General features: G+C 42.1%; 1 protein-coding gene across 4 annotated transcripts in view; it reads left to right on the forward strand.

Annotated features, from left to right (window-relative positions):
* Positions 1 to 22,235, forward strand: part of baiap3 (BAI1 associated protein 3) — an 83,670-nt gene that overhangs the window by 37,856 nt on the left and 23,579 nt on the right. For all 4 annotated transcript variants that reach the window (XM_072676426.1, XM_072676427.1, XM_072676428.1 and 1 more), the window contains 9 exons: positions 83 to 160; positions 4,882 to 4,989; positions 6,183 to 6,242; positions 10,922 to 10,988; positions 13,187 to 13,400; positions 16,358 to 16,402; positions 18,019 to 18,096; positions 18,208 to 18,313; positions 22,015 to 22,122. In XM_072676426.1, coding sequence (XP_072532527.1) covers positions 83 to 160; positions 4,882 to 4,989; positions 6,183 to 6,242; positions 10,922 to 10,988; positions 13,187 to 13,400; positions 16,358 to 16,402; positions 18,019 to 18,096; positions 18,208 to 18,313; positions 22,015 to 22,122 — 864 coding nt within the window. The remainder of the gene's footprint in view (positions 1 to 82; positions 161 to 4,881; positions 4,990 to 6,182; positions 6,243 to 10,921; positions 10,989 to 13,186; positions 13,401 to 16,357; positions 16,403 to 18,018; positions 18,097 to 18,207; positions 18,314 to 22,014; positions 22,123 to 22,235) is intronic.

Genomic DNA, 22,235 nt, shown 5'->3' on the forward strand with positions numbered 1-22,235 from the left:
AATTTGGGGATTTTCTTCCATGCCCTGCTTTCTAAGCCTCACCTCAGCCTCTCACTCCTCTCTCCCTCACATACATTTCAAGGAGGAGATTATCGCAGGTCCACCACCTCCGGAGCGCACGGACCAGGTCTTCGTTCTGGAGAGAGCCACCAGGAATGAGGTGAGGCTTTTGAGTGTAGAAAGGAGTAACAGATGCAGTTTTACACAGAGCTTTCCATTTTTACACAATGCAAATCACAGTGTCTAACCCTCCGATGCCTCGTCCAGAGGCATCCGGATATTTCTGAAAATGTATTTTCCTCCTCTGTTCCATCTCTCATCCACCTCTCTGTCCACACAACAGACGTCATTTGATGACACTTATATGAGCATGCAGCCCAGGAGGAGACTTGATTCATCAGAACTGATCTCAGACACATATATTGTCAACCATCACAATATGCACATACACAGATCAGCCATAACATTAGTACCACTTGCCTAATATTGAGTTGGCCCACTTGTTCCGCCACTACAGATCCGAGCATGTGAGACATGGACTCCTCAAGACCTCTGAAGGTGTCCTGCTGTGGTATCTGGGACCAAGACTAACTTTAGCAGCAGATCCTTTAATAAGTCCTGTAAATTATGAGGTGGGTGGGACTCCCATGAGCATCGGTAAGCCTTAGGTTCCCATGACCCTGTGGGGAACCACCCCCCCCCCCCCCCACAAGACCTGCCTGATGTTTTGGAGATGTTCTGCCCCAGCTGTCTAGAACATCACAGTTTGGTTCTTGTCAAAGTGACTCAGGTTCTAATGCTGGCCCATTTTTACTGCTTCCAGAACTGATTGTTCACCTGCTGCCTAATAGATCTACCCCTTGACAGACAGGAGCCACTGTAGACGACCATAATCCATTTTTTCACCTTACCTGTCAGTGGTACTAATGTTGTGGCTGGAAAATGGCAATTTTGTACACCACCTCGGTGGACTAAAATAAAGTGATGTGACTGAAGTATGAACTTTGCTTTAGTTCAAATATTTCAATAAGAATACCACCATTTTTACAAGGTCCCTCAGTTTCCACAGGTTCGAAAGTAATTAGACCACCGACAGAAAGATAGGAAGATGTTTATGGGAACTGTCAGCAAGTGCTCCAGCATTAGGCCATCATTAGACTGAAGAAACAAACTCTTTTAGAGAATTTGTAAAGTGTCCAAATCAACAGTTTAGTTTTTTCTTTGTTTGCCAATTATTTCCCTTTTTTCTCCTAAATTTTAACTGCCAATTAACCCTAGCAATGCTCCTGACACTAGCAGGGTATCCTACCCTCCAATACATGGCCGACATGCTAGGGAGGAAAGCGTCGGGTCCCCAGCTCCATCACATCAGCTGCCGGCCAACAATGCTTTAAGAGTGATGATGGGGAGAGAGCGCCATCTTCCCACCTGTAGAGAGCACAGCCTATTGTGCTCTCTCGGATTCCGACCACTGATGGCAAAGAGGCATGGCTGGGGATTCAACCTCGTGACCCCCAGGCCATATTGGTAGTGCTCTAGACTGATGAGCCACTTAGAGCCCAGTTTCCTTTTTTAACATTTATTAGATATCAATTAAAACAGAGCAAAACAAAAACAGATACAAAAACTGACATAACCAGAAACCCAAACAGACAGGATAGCACAAACCAAGCTAACAGTGACCTGACCTGACATGGGACACTGAAACAAAGGAACTATATATATATATACTATATATAAAAAACCCACACTGCGAAAGCAACCTAAGAGCTGGAGCAGCTTCTGCCTTACCGAAGACAAGCAGCACCTAAAGGCGGCTACAGTAAAGGCCTGGTAAAGGATCTCAATAGAGGAAACTCTGCGGTTGGTGATGTCTATGGGTTCCATACTTCAGACACTCATTGTAATTCATAACACTCTCAAATCCAAGTATTAAGTAGTAATATTCATTATATTTGCATTTATATGTTTGCTGACCACTGCATACCATACCATACAAGACCTGTCTGAGGTTTCGGAGATGTTCTGACCCAATCGTCTAGAACATCACAGTTACAGTTACAGACACATTAAAAATAACCTACATTCTCATACTTTACGTACAATACATTAGTTTGTCCTGTTAGAAATCCGGCATACAGGAGACAGATTAAGGAGTCAGAGGAGTTTTTTTGATACACACAGAGATGTACAACTCGATCGGTCACGGTCAACCCAGTCTGATTAGGGATATTTTGAGAGGGCCTTATATACATTGGAAATTGTGGGAGGAGAAAGGTTGATGAAGAGGAGTTTAAGGAGGGGTAGGAGGGGGATGAAGGACAGGGCACTTGGAGTATCAACAGTAGGGGGTGATAGTTATCAGTTTAAAAAGAGGGGTAGGAGGGGGATGAAGTTGAGAGGGGTTGATGGTCATCACACATCAAAGGTCATCGGTATGACCACTTGATTGTTGTCACCTTTTGAGGGTTATTCGAACAACGAGAGAGAGTGACCACTTTAGGCCGGCAGACGAAGGGTAACAAAAGATGAGACAAAGGATTAAGATGACCATTTGATAACAAGTTGAAACCACATGAAAGTAATGTTAGAAAGGGCCATATTTTCTCTCAGTCCAAATACAAATGTTAGATGTAGTCTAAGTCTGAGCACTGTGAATGACTCAGCAGTCTAATGTGCTGCCACTATGGTCCTGAGTTCATGAGGTCAAACCCACGACGGAGCCACGGCGCTTTTCCATCAATGGCAAGTGGAGTCCGAGAGAGCACAATTGGTCATTTACCCACTCAGGAGAGACAGGTTTGTTGGTGTGTGTTTTTGTATGCTTAAATGCTTTGTTCGCTAAAGCTAATACAGATAGTGAAGTACATTTAAAACTACGTGTTATTTAAAACGTTCACTCTACCAGCAATTTCTATTCAGTACTAAAACTGAAATGTTATAAAATGTTGGAAACCGTTTTTGTAGCCAATCAGCTGTGTGGTGGGTCTGAAAAGCCCTACATAGTAGATGTCCAACATACAGAAATGGCATATGTTCTATTTGACAGTTTTGATGTCCACTATTTTCTAAAATGTGGAAGATATGATGATTCCCAATTCCAGAAGCCTCCAGAATCTGGACTTTTTTATGGGCCAGTAGAAACCTTAAAAATTGATGGTTTCTTTTTGCGAATTTCATTACATTCCAGTAGAAATCCTGCACCCATCGTTGCAACACTGGCTGTGTCTGTAACAGAAAACAAATGCTGCCGGCTCAGACAGCATTGTGAGGCAGGAGGACACCCAGTCATGTCCGAATCCGAAGTCTAGATGAAATTCTGCCTGCTGAGGTTACTCAAATTGGCTGTTCTGTGAAAGCAGAGTAGATGTAGCCTTTGCCGCCTTATGATTCACATAATATCGTGACTCACAGAAACGTAGTTAAGAGATAAAAAGGCAGAAAGCTCCAGTAATGATACAGTGGAGGAGAGGAACCAGTCTGTGCATAAAATTAAAATATTTGTGACTAAAGATAACTAAAGATTTTTTTTCTGGCAGCAAACAGCAAGACTCACTTTTATCCTGATGGGGATTCTTTCTTTCAGGCAAATTTAGTTGGAAAATGAGTTATTAGATATTAAGAGCAGTATTCTAGCCTTAAAATACACTTTATTGGGTGAAAACAGCTACCAGCTAATCCTATCAAAATTAAATGCTAACATTTAGCTGTCAGCAGTGGCAGATTTAGGTATGGGCAGTATAAGCAGTCACCCAGGGAGGCATCTTGCGGAGGGGCTAAAGACAGATAGATAGATAAACAGATAGATAGAGAGACAGGCAGATAGATAGACATAGGCAGATAAATAGATAGACAGAAAGACCGATAGAGAGATAGACAGACAGACAGACAGACAGGCCGATAAATAGATAGACAGACAGATTATTAGATAGACAGAAAGACAGATAGATAGATAGACATACGAATAGATAGACAGACAGATAAACAGATAGATAGACAGACAGACAGACCAATAAATAGGTAGACAGACAGATTAATAGACAGACAGGCAGATAGATAGATAGAGAGTCAGACAGATAGACAGACAGATAAATAGATAGACAGAAAGACATATAGAGAGATAGACAAACAGGCAGACATACAAATAGATAGACAGACAGATAGATAGATAAACAGATATATAGACAGACAGACAGGCAGACAGATAGACAGACAGATAAATAGATAGACAGAAAGACATATAGACAGACGGACAAACATTCAAATAGATAGACAGACAGACAGATAGATAGATAGACAGACAGACAGACAGACAGATAGATAGATAGATAGATAGATAGATAGATAGATAGATAGATAGATAGATAGACAGACAGGCATACAAATAGATAGACAGACAGACAGACAGACAGACAGACAGACAGATAGATAGATAGATAGATAGATAGATAGATAAACAGACAGACAGATAGACAGACAGGCATACAAATAGATAGACAGACAGACAGACAGATAAACAGACAGACAGACAGATAGATAAACAGACAGACAGATAGATAGACAGACAGACAGACAGAAAGACAGATAGATAAACAGACAGACAGGCCGATAGATGGATAGCACATCACACTCAGTTCAGTTACAGGCATGAACTTCATGACTACACTGTCAGTAAGGTATGGAGGCAGCTGCCTTCAGTGTCGGTCCTGCTCTCTGAGATGATGTTGGACCACTACAGATCTAACCAGCTGTTTTCCTGCAGTTTAATTATTATAATTAATCCTAATTACAGATTCCACAGATCGGATGTTGCTCCTCTGCTCTGCACTGTGTCTGAACGCTGTTCTGTCTCACATGGTAATCCAAATTATTCTCCTTCAGCTGGACTTGCTGTACGAGGAGGCCGTCTACACCGTGGTCAACCGGGTCGGGGTGCCATCGCCTGAGTATGTGACCAACGAAGGGGACATGTTCAGTTACCTCCAGAAGGTACACACTTCCTGTTTCCCACTCTCATAATAAGGCGAGTAGATCGCTGTATGTCTCACATTCATTGTTTTTTTTTTCATCATCAAAATAAATAAAGAACTGCTGCAGTCGCGCTGTTTCCGCTGCGTGTCAGGATCCGCTGAGATACAAACAATTAGTAGACTTTGATTACTGCGAGAATGTAGAATGAAGGTACACACACACACACATACACACACACACACACACACACACACACACACACATTGTTGCTCATGGTTTTGACCTATTCCTCAGAGAAAGACGGGGGGAAGAGGGGAACGGGGGGTCGCAGGCTTGTTTGCTTTGGGTTGGGTTTTATGAATCGAAGCAGATGCTCTTGTCTCCGATGTGATTAAACATCAAAGCCCACGCCTGCTGGGGATTGATGTTCAGCGTTGATATTACATCCACTCTGCCGCTGTCACTCTAAAAGCCGCCTGCCTTGTCTTCGTCTCCATGGCATTTGAAGAACCTGCTCCGTCATTTCCTAGAAAAAAAGTACTATTTTTACCTCAGCCATCACCTGTGAGTTTGACTTACCATTTATTGACTCATAGGCGACGACTGACCCTAAAATACCTCAGCTGTTAGTTTAGCGTTGAACAAACAAGAAAATACACAAATAAAAAACACTGGCTCTTCGCTTTCATAGCACCATACAGTCAATTGCATGTTAAGCGCTAGCTAATTGACTTGGAAGGTTCAAAAACATGCACCGCTCAGCCAGAACATTAGCACCACCTGCCTAATACTGAGTAGGTCCTCCCAACATTTAAGCCATAGACTCCACAAGAAGGTGTCCTGTTATATCTGGCACCAGCAGATCCTTTAAGTCCTGTCATTTGTGAGGTAGGCGGGGCCTCTATAAGCATCAATGAGACTCTTGGGTGCCAATGACCCTGTTGCCGGTTCACCGGTTGTCCTTCCTTGGAGCACTTTGGGTAGGTATTGACTACTGAACATCTGGAACACCCCACAAGATCTGATGCCTGATCCAGAACCTCACGGTTTGGAACTTACTGTTCACTTGCTGCCATTTTAACCATTTCAACAAAAGCAGATGGTCAGCTTAGATTCATTCATTCATCTGTCCGTTCAGTCTCATTTCTTTGGTGCTTTGATGCATTGATTCTGTAGATAACAGTCTTTTCCCTGTTGGCTCTCTACCCCAGGTGTTTGATATGGGTCAAGAGGAGCACGACATCATTCTACAGAGAGTGAGGGAGTCCAAGGTGAGGCAGGGTCTGTTCATCAGCAGAGATCTGCTCTATCTGCTCTGTCTCTCAACCTCAGTCTGCTGGTGTCAACCTTTCTACTCCTTTCATCACTATAACGTAGCCGGTTCTGCCTGCCCTATAGGAGCTGAAAGTCATAATGTCATGATCGTGGGCTTGTGATTTTCACCACATAGCTAAAATGTAACATATTACATAGAAATATATATATATTACATTTGGAAACACCATATGAGAAAGGTTCTACCATGTGAATAATGCCATACACCTCTGGGTGTATCCACTTATTGTGATTTTAACCATCAGGCATATCAAGGGTTTAACCAGCAGCTGAAGCTGAAGCATGTAATGTAGTATTCATTGTTGAAATCTTGGAAATATGTAGAGGAATTCTGTCAAATAAGCAGATTTTCAGCTTTCAATTAGTACCACAGTTGTGTAGTGTAGTATGTGAACCATCAGGGCCTTCTAGGTCTTCAGAGAAGGTCTACTGATTTCTGGGAAAATACATATCTGTAATTATTTAGTTTCTTGTGCTCATTGAGTTTAAACTCTGCATCCATTGCAGTAATGCTCTTATTTCATTGTTGAGTGTTGGTTTGGATGCAACAAAAATAATCCAATGAGATTTTTTACAGAGTTTATCTGGTTAACAGAAATGTATAAAATGTGAACATAATAACTGAAGATGCAATTTCACAATGATATGATATGTAATTAAATAGTAATTCTCAGATTTTGGAGAATACTCAAAATAATCGCTGTGCTCAGTATAGGAGAATACTTAAAATAATCGCTGTGCTCAGTATAGGAGAATACTCAAAATAATCGCTGTGCTCAGTATAGGAGAATACTTAAAATAATCGCTGTGCTCAGTATAGGAGAATACTTAAAATAATCGCTGTGCTCAGTATAGGAGAATACTTAAAATAATCACTGTGCTCAGTATAGGAGAATACTCAGAATAATCACTGGCTCAGTATAGGAGAATACTCAGAATAATCACTGTGCTCAGTATAGGAGAATACTCCGAATAATCACTGTGCTCAGTATAGGAGAATACTCAGAATAATCGCTGTGCTCAGTATAGGAGAATACTCAGAATAATCACTGTGCTCAGTATAGGAGAATACTCAGAATAATCACTGTGCTCAGTATAGGAGAATACTCAGAATAATCACTGTGCTCAGTATAGGAGAATACTCAGAATAATCGCTGTGCTCAGTATAGGAGAATACTCAGAATAATCACTGTGCTCAGTATAGGAGAATACTCAGAATAATCACTGTGCTCAGTATAGGAGAATACTTAAAATAATCGCTGTGCTCAGTATAGGAGAATACTTAAAATAATCGCTGTGCTCAGTATAGGAGAATACTCAGAATAATCACTGTGCTCAGTATAGGAGAATACTCAGAATAATCACTGTGCTCAGTATAGGAGAAAACTCAGAATAATCGCTGTGCTCAGTATAGGAGAATACTTAAAATAATCGCTGTGCTCAGTATAGGAGAATACTTAAAATAATCGCTGTGCTCAGTATAGGAGAATACTTAAAATAATCGCTGTGCTCAGTATAGGAGAATACTTAAAATAATCGCTGTGCTCAGTATAGGAGAATACTCAGAATAATCACTGTGCTCAGTATAGGAGAATACTCAGAATAATCGCTGTGCTCAGTATAGGAGAATACTCAGAATAATCACTGTGCTCAGTATAGGAGAATACTCAGAATAATCACTGTGCTCAGTATAGGAGAATACTTAAAATAATCGCTGTGCTCAGTATAGGAGAATACTTAAAATAATCGCTGTGCTCAGTATAGGAGAATACTCAGAATAATCGCTGTGCTCAGTATAGGAGAATACTCAGAATAATCGCTGTGCTCAGTATAGGAGAATACTCAGAATAATCACTGTGCTCAGTATAGGAGAATACTCAGAATAATCGCTGTGCTCAGTATAGGAGAATACTCAGAATAATCACTGTGCTCAGTATAGGAAAATACTCAAAATAATCGCTGTGCTCAGTATAGGAGAAAACTCAGAATAATCACTGTGCTCAGTATAGGAGAATACTCAGAATAATCACTGGCTCAGTATAGGAGAATACTCAGAATAATCACTGTGCTCAGTATAGGAGAAAACTCAGAATAATCACTGTGCTCAGTATAGGAGAATACTCAGAATAATCACTGTGCTCAGTATAGGAGAAAACTCAGAATAATCACTGTGCTCAGTATAGGAGAATACTCAGAATAATCACTGTGCTCAGTATAGGAGAAAACTCAGAATAATCACTGTGCTCAGTATAGGAGAAAACTCAGAATAATCACTGTGCTCAGTATAGGAAAATCTGAAGCTGCTGCTGATTCATTTTGTCTGCAATAAACATTGTAAAAATCATTAAATCAATGAACACATTTCCATTACAAAAGAAAAGCCCCATCAGTTTGATCAGAAGCCCTGTAGTTACTGAGTAATACACCTCAGTGTCTAATATCATGATGCAATGCAGTTGTACCATATCACCCAGCCCTACTACACACCGAGCCTCCCTCTGTTAAAGAAGATGATATTAAAAGAAAAAAAAGAAACAATTAATTCCTCATCCTTCAGCGGCTTTCTGAAATGTCACAGTGAAAGAAGCTCCGGGCTCCTCCGACACGCTCCTTTAAAAAGGTTGCGAAAGGCACTGGGCAATATTGTGCCATTTAAATGGTGCTCACAGTGGTCCGAACGTTCCTCGCACTCTCTCGCAGTGGTCACTCTGAAGCTCTGACCGAGAGAGAGAGAGCGCCTATCGATTTCCCAGCTCCTGAAAGGTTCTGGTGCTGCAGGGTTGCACACTCGCGAACCGCAGTCGAGCATTTTCAAAGAAATACCATCACATACTCCTGCAGACAGCAAAAGCTCCACCTCGAGGATTATCGTGTCCAGTTCTTTACCCTCAGACAGGAGAGGACTGGAAGTCTCTGGTAGCCTCAATGCTTCTTGGATGGACAGATCTGGGGTACAGAACTGTGTACAGAACCTCCATTCTGTGGATGTTCTATGTGTCTAATTTAGCTCAGTATGACATAACAAGACAACAACATACATTATATGTCCAAAGGTTTGTGGACACCCTTTCTAATAAATGCATTTAGATCATTTAATTTTAAACAGATGTGCAAATTCACACACACACAGTCTGTCTCGTCCCTGTAGAGAAGCATGACCAATAAAATACAACATATATGAACTTAATGCCGGGCTAAAGGGGTATGAAGACCCCCAGCATTGAGCTGTGGAGCAGTGGAAGCACTGTGTTCTCTGAAATGATGGATGGTGCTCCATCCAATATCTTTGGGATGAGTTTGGGGGGAGTTAGGAATGAGGTGGGGTGACTAACGCATTTGTCACTGAATGCAATCAAATCCTCACAGCAATGCTCCTCCAAAATTTAGTAGAAAACCTTCTTCTCTGGACAGTAGAGACAGTTACTCCAACAAAAGTAGGATACTCTTTTTAATTCCCTTGATTTCAGAAGAAACAATGAAGCAAGGTGTCCCAATACTTTTGTCATATTGTGTATATTTTTGGTCCACTTCCCCTTTTTAATTGAGTGACATTGTGATACTATAGCTACACTTTCAGTTCAGCTACAGTGTCTGTGCTGACTGTTTGCACCACTGATAATAGATGTTTATAGCATTGCAGTGTAGCGTAACCTCCTTCCTCCCTGTTCTTCAATGGTCAGGACTCCTCAGGACTGACCACCACAGAGCAGACTGTAGTATTGGGGTGGTGGGTCAGTCATTCTCAGCACTGCAGTGACACTGACTGACATGGTGGTGGTGTGAGTGTGTTAGTAGTGTGTGTTGCGCTGGTGGTACGAGTAGTGGATGCTGGACTGAGAACAGTCCACCAGCCAGAAATACCCAGCCAACAGCGTCCTGTGGGCAGCCACGTCCTGTGAGCACTGATGAAGGACTCGAGGATGACCAACACCAACAAACTATGCAGCTGCAGATACAGAGCTTCTGTCTCTGACTGCACATCTACAAGCTGGACCAGCTAGGTAGGAGTGTCTAATAGAGTGGACAGTGATTGGACAGACACAGTGTTTAAGCACTCCAGCAGCACTGCTGTGTCTGATCCACTACTCGTACCAGCAGCAGCAGCAGCGCAACACACACTCCTGACACACACACTCACCACCACCATGTCAGTCTGGGTCACTGCAGTGCCGAGAATGACCGACCACCCAAATAATACTACAGTCTGCTCTGTGGTGGTCAGTCCTGTGGGGACCTGAGCATTGATGTACAGGGTGAAAGGAGGCTGATAACAGAGAAACAGATGGATACAGTCTGGAGTTACAGAACTACACAGTGGTGTTGGGTGAAGAACCATAATTATATTTGGCTGCTTTATATTTTTTAATAAACTAATTCAAGTCAAATTATTAGCCCACTATTTGTTCACGCAGATCTTTCAGTGTTGGCTCTCCCAGCTACCCCAAAAATTAAAACCAGTGAAGCAGGCGTTTGTGTACATCTAGTTTCTTTCTTTAATTGTCCACCAGAGCAGCTTCCTCTGTGAAAGCTCCTCTCTGAGCGTGGCGACTAATAAGGGCTTTTGTTTCTGTTACAACACTTTGGTAACCTGCATGTCTGACCCTCTCTTTTGCAGAGAGCCAGCTTCTCTCTAAGGGTTTCTGTCATGAAAGGCAAGAATCTCATGGCCAAGGATGCCAACGGTGAGAGGGGCTTCTTTTGACTTTTCCATGCAGTATTTTAGAAGGGCAGTGAGGTAGAACATGCCGTCCACTGTGTAGTGCTTGTATTGATAATGCCCAATCTACATCACTAAGAACCATTAATATTTTATACTTTAATGTCAGTACTGCCTATCCCTACTTCCAATGTACAGTACTGTGTAAAAGTACTAGTAAAACACTGACATTAGAATAAACACTAATAATAATAACACTCCTACAGAAAGTGGTGGTGGTTCTCCATCACTGTGTTCATCATTAGAACATCTCCAAAGTTCTCCTCTCTCATGGAGTCTAGTATTATTTAGAGTTCTCCTCAGATCAACACCTGGTTTGGTGGTAAATCAGGGCTTAATGATGGTGAATCAGGTGAGCTGCTGCTGCTGATGCTGATGGAGTTGAATGCATCCTCCACGCTGTGCTGGCTGGACTGGGGGGCGTCCAGGAGAAACCTGGAGGAACCGAGCTCTGTTCTTCAGACTAGCTCACCGTCAAGATCTCACTACTTTCTTTCTTCAGAATGAGAAGCTCTTTCTCCTTTTTACTGGATTTATGTTCGCCTGCATCTGTTCTGATGGTATCTGGAGCTTCTACAGTCAAAACACTCTTATTGCTGAGAGACGGGGTTTAGAGTAATTGGATTATGGGCCTAAAACCTCTGCTCAGTGCTGTATATTATTGTATAAGGGTATATACACAAGGTGCTATGAAGGTTTCTTTGATTTATACCATAGAAGAACCACTTTTATAAATGTTTAATAAAAAATGATGGTTGTTGTTTATATTTCAGGGCACTAATTAGTACCTGAGTGTCTGAAATGTAAAGTGGAATTTGAGCGTGATTGTGAGCTACAATCTCCCACAGTGAACTCATAGTGTATGGCAAAAATCACAGCTCAATACATCAGCTGAATGTAGACCAAGATGCATGGTGACAGCGTTACTAAGCAATAGACAGTGGAACGAAATGGAGTTACGGGCCACTGAATAGCGTGAATTTCATTCCATATAGTTGGTTAACATTAGGTTTGGGTTGCTCAGCAACATTACAGTCAAATATAATTCCATGAACACCGGAATGCTTAGAATTTACATCCAGTGTTAATGCCAGGTGTAAACAAGCCCAAAGAGCCCTTATTCTATACTTAAGGTATTAAAAGTCATCACTCAGATCAATGGAGTGGAGATACTAGGGTTTAAGGAGACTTCTATGGAAGCTGAAGTATCAACTGAAGCATTGACATTCATCACTCAGGTAGAAGTGAGTGGAGATACTAGGGTTTAAAAGACTTAACCCCTTGTGACTCTGTGTCCTCATTACATTTTTAAAAACGTTGACCCTTTGGCCTCATATGAGGACAATGATTTTGCTAAGTGCTAAGTTTGATTTCTATACTTGTTAGGTCCTACTAATCCCAAATAGGTTAAAAATGCACACCAAGGAAAAGTCCGGGTCTGAGGAGGTTAAGATCTTAAAGAACTCATTTTGAGAAGTATGTCAAAATTCTGAGAAGACTTTTGATTTCATGAAGACCAATAATTTTGAGATATATGAGTGTGAAGAAGCTTTCAAAGGTTGTTGATGTAAAGGTTCTTTACGTATTTTAAAGTTCTTAACAGATATACATGTTTTTTTATTTGATTGGTTTACTGATACTTGGTTGGTGGTTGATGTGGCGCGACCAGCCAGTGAGCTACCACAGCATGTGGGAGTCTGGGGTTCAATTCCTGGTCTGGGTGACTGTGGGGGCTGCGCTTGACCAATAAGAGCCCTTGGGCAAGACTCCTAACACTGCATTGGCCCACCTCTGTAATATGAGTAACCTTGTAAGTTGCTCTGGATAAGGGTGTTGGCTAAATGCTGTAAATGTACTGTAATTTATTTTAATCTGTGCAATAATTTTTCATATTTATTACCACAGTTAATACAAATATGCCACTTTACTATATTTCTATAAGTACATTTTTTGTTTTTCTCAATTTGTTCTCTCATTGTTCTAAATGTGTTTTATTTAAAGTGTTTATTTTATCTTTAATGTATTTCTGATTCTGATTCTGAAAAGTGGTTCTTCTATGGTGTCACTCAGAGAACCCTATGAAGCACCTTTATTCATATATTTTGTTTTGTGTCGTTTCTGTAAGAGATTAACCTTATTTTCTCTCGCTCGGGGACTGGGTAGGATACAGCGACCCATACTGCATGCTGGGAATTCTCTTGGGGCAAAGCCCTCGAGAGACGGAGGAGAGGAAAGAAAGGAAGTTCAGCTTCCGCAAGAGAAAAGAGAAGTTAGAGAAGCGCTCTAGCGTCAAGGAAGTGCTGGCAGCGAGGGACATCCAGGTGACGGAGGTCAAACCTGAGACGCTGAACCCCGTGTGGAACGAGCACTTTGTTTTGTGAGTAGAAGCTAATCAGACTCAGGTTTTGATTTGGATATTTGGTTTGCTTAACAAGGCGTGAGGCACGCAGTGATGGGAAAGCTGTCAGTCGTAATTGCTTAATTTGTTTCTGTACATGGATATTTGTGACCTTCTCATGCAGTGCCCTGAAAATGTTCAGCTCCTTCCTGATTTTTTTATGCTATTGCATATTTGTCTCAGTGAATGCTTCTGGATATTTCATCAAAATGTAAAATTAGACAAAGTGAACCTGATCAAACATGAAGCAATTCATTATATCTTTTATTTAACCAGCAAATTTGTCCAACATGCAAACTCCAAAGCTTGCTTCTACCAGCACTTTCAACCAGGATCAAAAGAAAGAAAGACAGACTACATACATTTACGTTTAAGGCATTTAGCAGACGCTCTTCTCTAGAGCGACTTACAAAAGTGCTTCACTGTTTACCAAAGAAGAACCTCTAATCTTAGACTCTACTAAGCACAAGTCAATATGGAGTCGATAATACTCTACTCTTCGCCTGAGTACTCTCAGAAGAGGAGGGTCTTCAGTCTGGGTTTGAGGACAGCGAGCGTTGGACTCTGCTGTTCGGACACCCAGGGGAAGTTCGTTCCACCACTTCGGTGCAGGACAGTAAAAAGCCTGGGCGCTCGTCTTCCGTGGATCTTAAAGGATGGCGGGTCGAGCCGAGCCGTACTTGAAGCTGGAAGGGCTCTTGGTGCAGATCGGCTTTTGACCATCGCCATCAAGTACGGAGGGGCTGGCTGGTCCAGTCTTGGCTTTGTAGACCAGAGTCAGGGGTCTGAATCTGATGACCTGGGCAGCAGCTACAGGAAGCCAGTGAACAGAGAACGCAGCAGTGGAGTGACATGGCTGAATTTAGCAACATTGAAGACGACCTGTGTCGCTGTGTTCTGGATCAGTTGCAGGGGTCTGATGGTGCGCAGAGGGAGACCAGCCAGAAGAGAGCTGCAGTGGTCAAGTATTGAAGTGACGAGAGACTGAACGAGCGCCTGGGCAACTCTCTAGAGAGGAAGGGTCGTCCATGACTATACATACATTAGTCTGAAGTTCTAGACCACAGAACCACAGTGAAAATGATGATTCTTTATTTGAGAGCTCTCTCACACTAATGATGAATCTTCCTAGGAAGGTCTGGTCTGGTCTGCTAAAATCTCACCAGAGGTGCAAAAGCAGAAAAGCATTGTTTGGATATGGTTCTAGGCACAGACCGGTCCAAAGTATAGCCTGTGGTGCAGCAGAAGTCCAGTAAATACTGATTTCACAGCTGGAGCATCATCCCAGCATTCAAACATGGTGGTGGTAGTGCTATAATGTGGGGATGTTGTGCTACTTCTAAACCTGGAGAAATGGCTTGTACTGAAGGGACCATGATTGATGCTGTTCTATAGCAGAGGGTTCTTAAGTTAACTTAAAGCTAATAATCAGAGGTGCTGCAGGAGAAATATCTAATACAAAAGATATGGATGCTTTAATGGTTCTTTGCCTGGTTAAAGTGTTCTTCACAGAGGTAGAATCCATAATCCATGTGTTCACTATTTTTCCAAGTAAAATATCCCCTTTTCAGGACTGTATAGAACCCTTTTTGGGTCAAATTCCTGATTTCCAGTATCCAGTAGAGATTATCTGGCAGCTCATATATGTAAATAGGGTTCTATAGACAGGTTCTGTATACAAATACAGAAATATCTGTACTGCACCGAAGTGGTGGAACGAACTTCCCCTGGGTGTCCGAACAGCAGAGTCCAACGCTCGCTGTCCTCAAACCCAGACTGAAGACCCTCCTCTTCTGAGAGGACTTGGGTGAAGAGTGTAGAGTGTATGGAGGATTGTCAGTCTCCAGACTGACTTCTGTATTTAGTAGAGTCTAAGATCTTCTGGATTCTAGCAGATACAACCTAGTTAAGGGTATTTTCTGAGTAAACAGTGACACACTTTTGTAAGATTAAGCTAAATGCCTTCTGTGGAAAAAGTAAATGTAAATGTAAGGAAGGGAAATGAATCCTCGAAGATATGAAAGACTGCCATAAAAAAATGTAGAAATTATTTGCAATTATTGTCAACAAAGACCATGCAGCGAGTTATTAACCAATATAAAATTGTGTTAGTTGTTATTTTGTTTGTTATTTTTTAATAATATGATATTTAGTGACATATTCAACGTTATTTATATTGTTATTATTTTGTACGGAAAATCTATACACATTAAGTTTGAGAACAATATGTAAAAATAGAGAAAATAAGGACGAGATGACATTGTACATACATAAACATTTCTGTGCTAATCTTCTTTTAACTCCAAATTAATTATCCCTCACTTCTCTAGGTCTCTTAGGTAGGTTTACAGAGCCTAGTGACACATTAGCATTTTTATTTGGGGATGTAAACACAGCATCGCTACTGTTGAGCTCAGAGGGTAGATTAGGGTAGACACTTTATTTCTGCTGATATATGGATTAAATCTCATAACTAACTCTCTAATTCTCTTACACACACACACACACACACACACACACACACACACACACACACACACTCCTCTCCTAGCTCTTAGCTCTTAATCCATCCATTTATCTCTTTAAAAAGTTGCTTCTGTGTTTGAGCTTCGTCATGCTCGAGGCTAAACTTCACTAAACTGCACTGAGATATTATAAGAAAATGATTCATCTAGACAGTTTATTAGGCACACATTTATTTATTCTCAAAAATTCCCCAAAATTCATGGATCTCATTTTAACTTGAAAGTAATCACAGAATATTGCTATTTATTAAACATCTTTTTATAGATTGACACCACTTATTTTCACAGCATTGTACTTGGCAGGGTTTTAAAAGTTTCCCAGTACACAAGTCGAAATGACTTTGAACTAACATTTATCTGATGTTTATGTCCTATTTTGTTTGTTTGTTTGTTTGTTTTTTTTTGGTTTAGTGATATCGATGATGTCCAGAATGATCTCCTGCATTTGGACATATGGTAAGATGCTGCTATGCTGGCAATTGCTGAAGGTTCCTTTTTATAATTATCACTGACACACATAACAGATTAGCCTAAAATGAGGGTCTTCATTGGTTCTTTAGTAAATGTAATGGTTTTATCTAGAACCATGGTGGCTGAAAGAACAATTTGGATGTTTAGTTATTGGTTCCTTGCCTCAGCGCTTTCATCTTGTATGGCTTGACGCCACATTTACTATTTTTTTCTTAATTCAGTTTAGTTTTATTATTGTTTTTATTCATGTTTTGCTTCTTATTATTCTGATCCGTTGTCGATCTGAGGAGGACGGGTTCCCTTTTTGAGTCTTGGTTCCTCTGAAGGGAGTCCTCGACCCGAGGGAGTTTTTCCTCGCCACTGTTGCCACTGACTTGCTCATAAAAGGCTCAGATCCGGATCTCTGTAAAGCGGACTGTTGATGACAGGGTTGTGGGTTCGATACCCGGGCTTGGCAACTGCCACTGTTGGACCCTTGAGCATGGCCCTTCACCCTCTCTGCTCCCCGGGAGCGGACTATTGATGACAGGGTTGTGGGTTCGATACCCGGGCTCGGCAACTGCCACTGTTGGGCCATTGAGCATGGCCCTTCACCCTCTCTGCTCCCCGGGAGCGGACTATTGATGACAGGGTTGCGGGTTCGATACCCGGGCTCGGCAACTGCCACTGTTGGACCCTTGAGCATGGCCCTTCACCCTCTCTGCTCCCCGGGAGCGGACTATTGATGACAGGGTTGTGGGTTCGATACCCGGGCTCGGCAACTGCCACTGTTGGACCCTTGAGCATGGCCCTTCACCCTCTCTGCTCCCCGGGAGCGGACTATTGATGACAGGGTTGTGGGTTCGATACCCGGGCTCGGCAACTGCCACTGTTGGGCCATTGAGCATGGCCCTTCACCCTCTCTGCTCCCCGGGAGCGGACTATTGATGACGGGGTTGTGGGTTCGATACCCGGGCTCGGCAACTGCCACTGTTGGACCCTTAAGCAAGGCCCTTCACCCTCTCTGCTCCCCGGGAGTGGACTATTGATGACAGGGTTGTGGGTTCGATACCCGGGCTCAGCAACTGCCACTGTAGGGCCATTGAGCAAGGCCCTTCACCCTCTCTGCTCCCCGGGAGCGGACTATTGATGACAGAGTTGTGGGTTCGATACCCGGGCTCGGCAACTGCCACTGTTGGGCCATTGAGCATGGCCCTTCACCCTCTCTGCTCCCCGGGAGCGGACTATTGATGACGGGGTTGTGGGTTCGATACCCGGACTCAGCAACTGCCACTGTTGGACCCTTTTGCATGGCCCTTCACCCTCTCTGCTCCCCGGGAGCGGACTATTGATGACAGGGTTGTGGGTTCGATACCCTGGCTCAGCAACTGCCACTGTTGGACCCTTGAGCAACACCTCTACCTCTACCTTTACATGGATGTCCTGCACCTGAGGAGCAGAGGGGCATCTCCCGTTGTCTTAGTATTAGACAATAGTTATTTAACACATTACAGACATTCGTTTGATTGATCTGCTCTCCTCAGGCCAATGTTAAGGCCATGTCTTAAAAATAAGCAAAAATCCTGTGCGACATAACCCAGAAACCCATTTTCCCTCCCCAGGGATCATGACGATGATGTGTCTGTGGCCGAGGCGTGTCGAAAGCTGAATGAGATCAGTGGGCTCAGAGGAATGGGCAGGTATGTCCTGCGTAGTCTTGAGAATGAACTGCATGCAAACCGTGGAGAATTCTGTAAGGCCAGCTGCCTTTGCTTCCACTTATCGAGACGTGAACTCGTTATCACACTTAGGTACTTCAAGCAAATCGCCAAGTCTGTGAGGGCCAATGGGGCGGCAGCATCGTGCAGCGAGGAGAACGCAGACGACTTTCTGGGTTGCCTGAACATCCCGCTGCATGTAAGCTCTGAATTTCTGAATAGCTGGTGAAATAGTGAGTCTGTCCTCGCCTGCCAGTCACAATAGGGAGACCAGCAGTGTTTAAGGGGCTAGGTCAGAGAATTGGGACAAAATGTCAGAAAATATTATATATGTCAAATATTAGTCATCAAGCTGCCCTGAATTAGTCTCATTTGAAATCACTATGACTAACCGTCTCAACCATGTCACTGCCCAAGCTTAAATACAGCAGTGCAGAACTCTATATACAGCTCTGGGAAAAATGAAGAGACCACCCTACATGATCAGATTCTCTGGTTTTATTATATATAGGCAGTGTGTTTTAGGGAAATGAACATTTGTGTTCTGTTTCATAAACCAGGGACAACATTTCCCCTAAATTACCAATAAAAATATTATTATTTAGAGCATTTATTTATTTATTTATTTGCAGAAATGACAACTGCTCAAAACAGCTGCTCAAATAATGCAAATAAATTAGTATAATAATAATAATAATGTAAAGAAGTTATTATTCAGATTTAAACACAGTGCTAATATCTGAACTCTGAGAGCATTCAGAAATCACTATGCTGAAATAACCTCGACTGACCAATCACAGCTCTCCTGTCTCGGCCTGCTCTCCACTAGTCTTTCACATTGCTGTTGGGACTTTATGCCGTTCATAGTCTGCAGATTCAGCTGAATCAGCTCTGTTTGATGAAATGCCAGGAATAAAATGACTGCCAGACATGTAGAGATGCACATTGAATTTTTTAATACTCTATAGGCCAGAGAGTCCCAATGTACACTGTATGTCCAAAGGTTAGTAAAAATGGACACACACACAGCTTGTCTAGTCCTTGTTGAGACGTACAGTCAATAGAATAGGACTCTCTGCAGCAGATCAACATCATGAACCTCTTGGCACCATGCTGCCTAATGCCAGGCGTGGGCTAGAGGGGTATAAAGCCCCCCAGTATTGAGCTGTGGAGCAGTGAAACTGCATTGTTCTCTGGAATGATGGATGGTGGTGCTCCATCCAGTACTTTGTGGGAAGTTGGGGATGAGGTTGGGTGTTTCTGCGTTGACCTCACCAATGCTCACTCTTGTTGCTGAATGCAATCAAATCCTCACAGCAATGCTAAAAAAAAATCTAGTAGAAAGCCTAGCCTTCTTCTCTGGACAGTAGAGACAGTTACTCTAACAAATGGATCGACTCTTTTTCATACCCTTGATTTTAGAAGAAACAATGAATGAGCAGGTGTCCAAATACTTTTTCTTTGTCAGTATAGTGTACAATAGGCCTATCCGCCTCCTTTAATGGTATTTTTTACATTTTTAAATATTTTACCTTCCCCTCGGAATTAATTGCGCTCTCTCTCCGGGTGGGTAGGTGGAGGCTGTGCTGGCCAACATTGTCCGTTAACTTGTCCAGTGGAGCTGGGGACCCGATGCTTCTAGGGAGCATTGCCAATGGGGGGGTGCTACTAAAGGATGGGATAATTGGCAGTACTGTAGTGCTATACATACTTATATTCGGCACAAACCCAGCACCAGAAATGTGAGAGTAAGAATGTCAATCATATTTTTCATATATATAATCATATATATATATATATATATATATATATATATATATATATATATATATATATATATATATATATATATATACTCTAAACATAGACTTCCCAGAAGCCCAGAAGCCAGAAGCACCAGAAGGTGCTGCTCTGGTGTAAATGACATACTGCCCAAGTCCAGACACCACAGCTATGCCTCATCCTTAAAAAAATATCAATATAAAAAAAAAATTAAAAATAAAGAAGCAAAGGAGCATAATCACAAGCCTTTAAGAAGTGCATGAGCCCATTAGCATACTCAATTTGATTGGCTGTTACCGTGGTAAAGAGACTGTGCCGCACATTTTGCAAGTTTGAGGAGTCTTTGTAGACACCTGCTCATCCAACACTGCTTCTGAACCCAAGGGTATTATCAGGGAGTCTGACACCCCCCCCCTCCTTTTTCTACACTTGTTATTGGATCATTGCATGGAGGATTTGATTGCATTCAGCCATGAGAGCATCAGTGAAGCCAGGTACTGATATTGGACGATTATTTCTGCCACTTCAACATCATCCCAAAAGTATTGGATGGAGCTCCAACCATCACTCCAGAGAATACAGTCCCACTGCTCCACAGCTCAATGCTGGGTGGTAGAGGTGCCTCCTCTAGCTGGTGCTTGGGGACATTAGGCATAGTGACCTTAGGCTCAGCTGCTCCACAGCATCCCATTCTGTTGGCAGTGGTTTTTGATGTAAATTATACAAGATCTGTGTGCAACTGAGCGCTGCTGGCAGCAATGTGTGCACTCTACGCCAGCCAGTTCACTAATTAGAAGCTATGTCTGAATACGTTTTGGACACAGCTGATGGGGAAACACAGTTTACACAGTTTGAGTTGCTCTAATTATATTTACCAACTTGTGTTTAGCACCCATTAACTAAAATAATGAAGTAACCTTCACTACTGTCTGCACACATAACAGTAGTACCGTCACTGACAGATGAAGTGGAAATCATTGATTCTCTTCATCTGCAGGGACTCCTGGATATGTTAGGCAGCAAGTGAATGGTCAGTTCTTGAAGGTGAAGAAGCAGGTATAACAGACAAGCGTAAGAGTCTGAGATGCTTTGACAAGAACCAAACTGTGATGTTCTAGATGACTGGGTCAGAACATCTCCAAAACATCAGGCAGGTGGACAGAGGCAACATTACACGATATATAACATTGTGTCACTGTCCATGTATTGGCCTTCAAACTAGAAACTCGGAAACTTGGTTTTCAAAAAACAATCTCTGATCAGCAAACTAGATTTGATCTGATCAGCAAACTAGAACCTCTGATCTATTGTTCTTCAAAATAGAATCTCTGATCTATTGGTCTTCAAACAAGAACCTCCAGTCTATTGGTCTTCAAACTAGAACCTCTGATCTATTTCTCTGCAAACTAGAACCCCTTATCTATTGTTCTTCAACACAGAACCTCTGGTCTATTGGTCTGCAAACTGGAAAATCTGATCTATTGGTCTTCAAAATAGAACCTCTGATCTATTGGTCTTCACACTAGAACCTCTGATCTATTGATCTGCAAACTAGAATATCTGATCTATTGGTCTTCAAAATAGAACATCTGATCTATTGGTCTTCAAAACAGAACCTCTGATCTCTTGGTCTTCAAAATAAAACCTCTGATCTATTAGTCTTCAGAATAGAACCTTTGATCTATTGGTCTTCAAAATAGAACATTTGGTCTGTTGCTCTACAAACTAGAACATTTGATCTATTGGTCTTCAGAATAGAACATTTGGTCTGTTGCTCTACAAACTAGAACATTTGATCTATTGGTCTTCAGAATAGAACATTTGGTCTGTTGCTCTACAAACTAGAACTTTTGATCTATTGGTCTTCAGAATAGAACCTTTGGTCTGTTGCTCTACAAACTAGAACTTTTGATCTATTGGTCTTCAGAATAGAACCTTTGGTCTACTGGTCTGCAAAATAGAACCTTTGATCTATCGGTCTTCAAAATGTAACCAAAGAGTCACTGCATGTCTCAAGGCTCTTCTCCATAGTCCACTACAGTGTCCATAAACACGGCACAGTCTGTACATTTGTCAAATTGATTTCTGGAAACACAATGGTTTGCTTTCTCTCCACAGGAGATTCCAGTGGTTGGCTATGATAAGTGGTTCAAACTAGAGCCACGGTCCAGTGCGTCTAAAGTGCAAGGAGAATGTCACCTGATCCTGAGGCTCTTCACCACCCAGGTAGCGCAGTTCACCTGGAGTAGACCAGCTCTAAACTCTATCTCCCCTGCATACTTACGAATTCATGTTTGAGCATTAATTTTTTTAAAAGATATGGCTTCTTTTCATTCTTT

This window comes from Salminus brasiliensis, chromosome 3 (assembly GCF_030463535.1).
Source record: "Salminus brasiliensis chromosome 3, fSalBra1.hap2, whole genome shotgun sequence".
Taxonomy (NCBI): domain Eukaryota; kingdom Metazoa; phylum Chordata; class Actinopteri; order Characiformes; family Bryconidae; genus Salminus; species Salminus brasiliensis.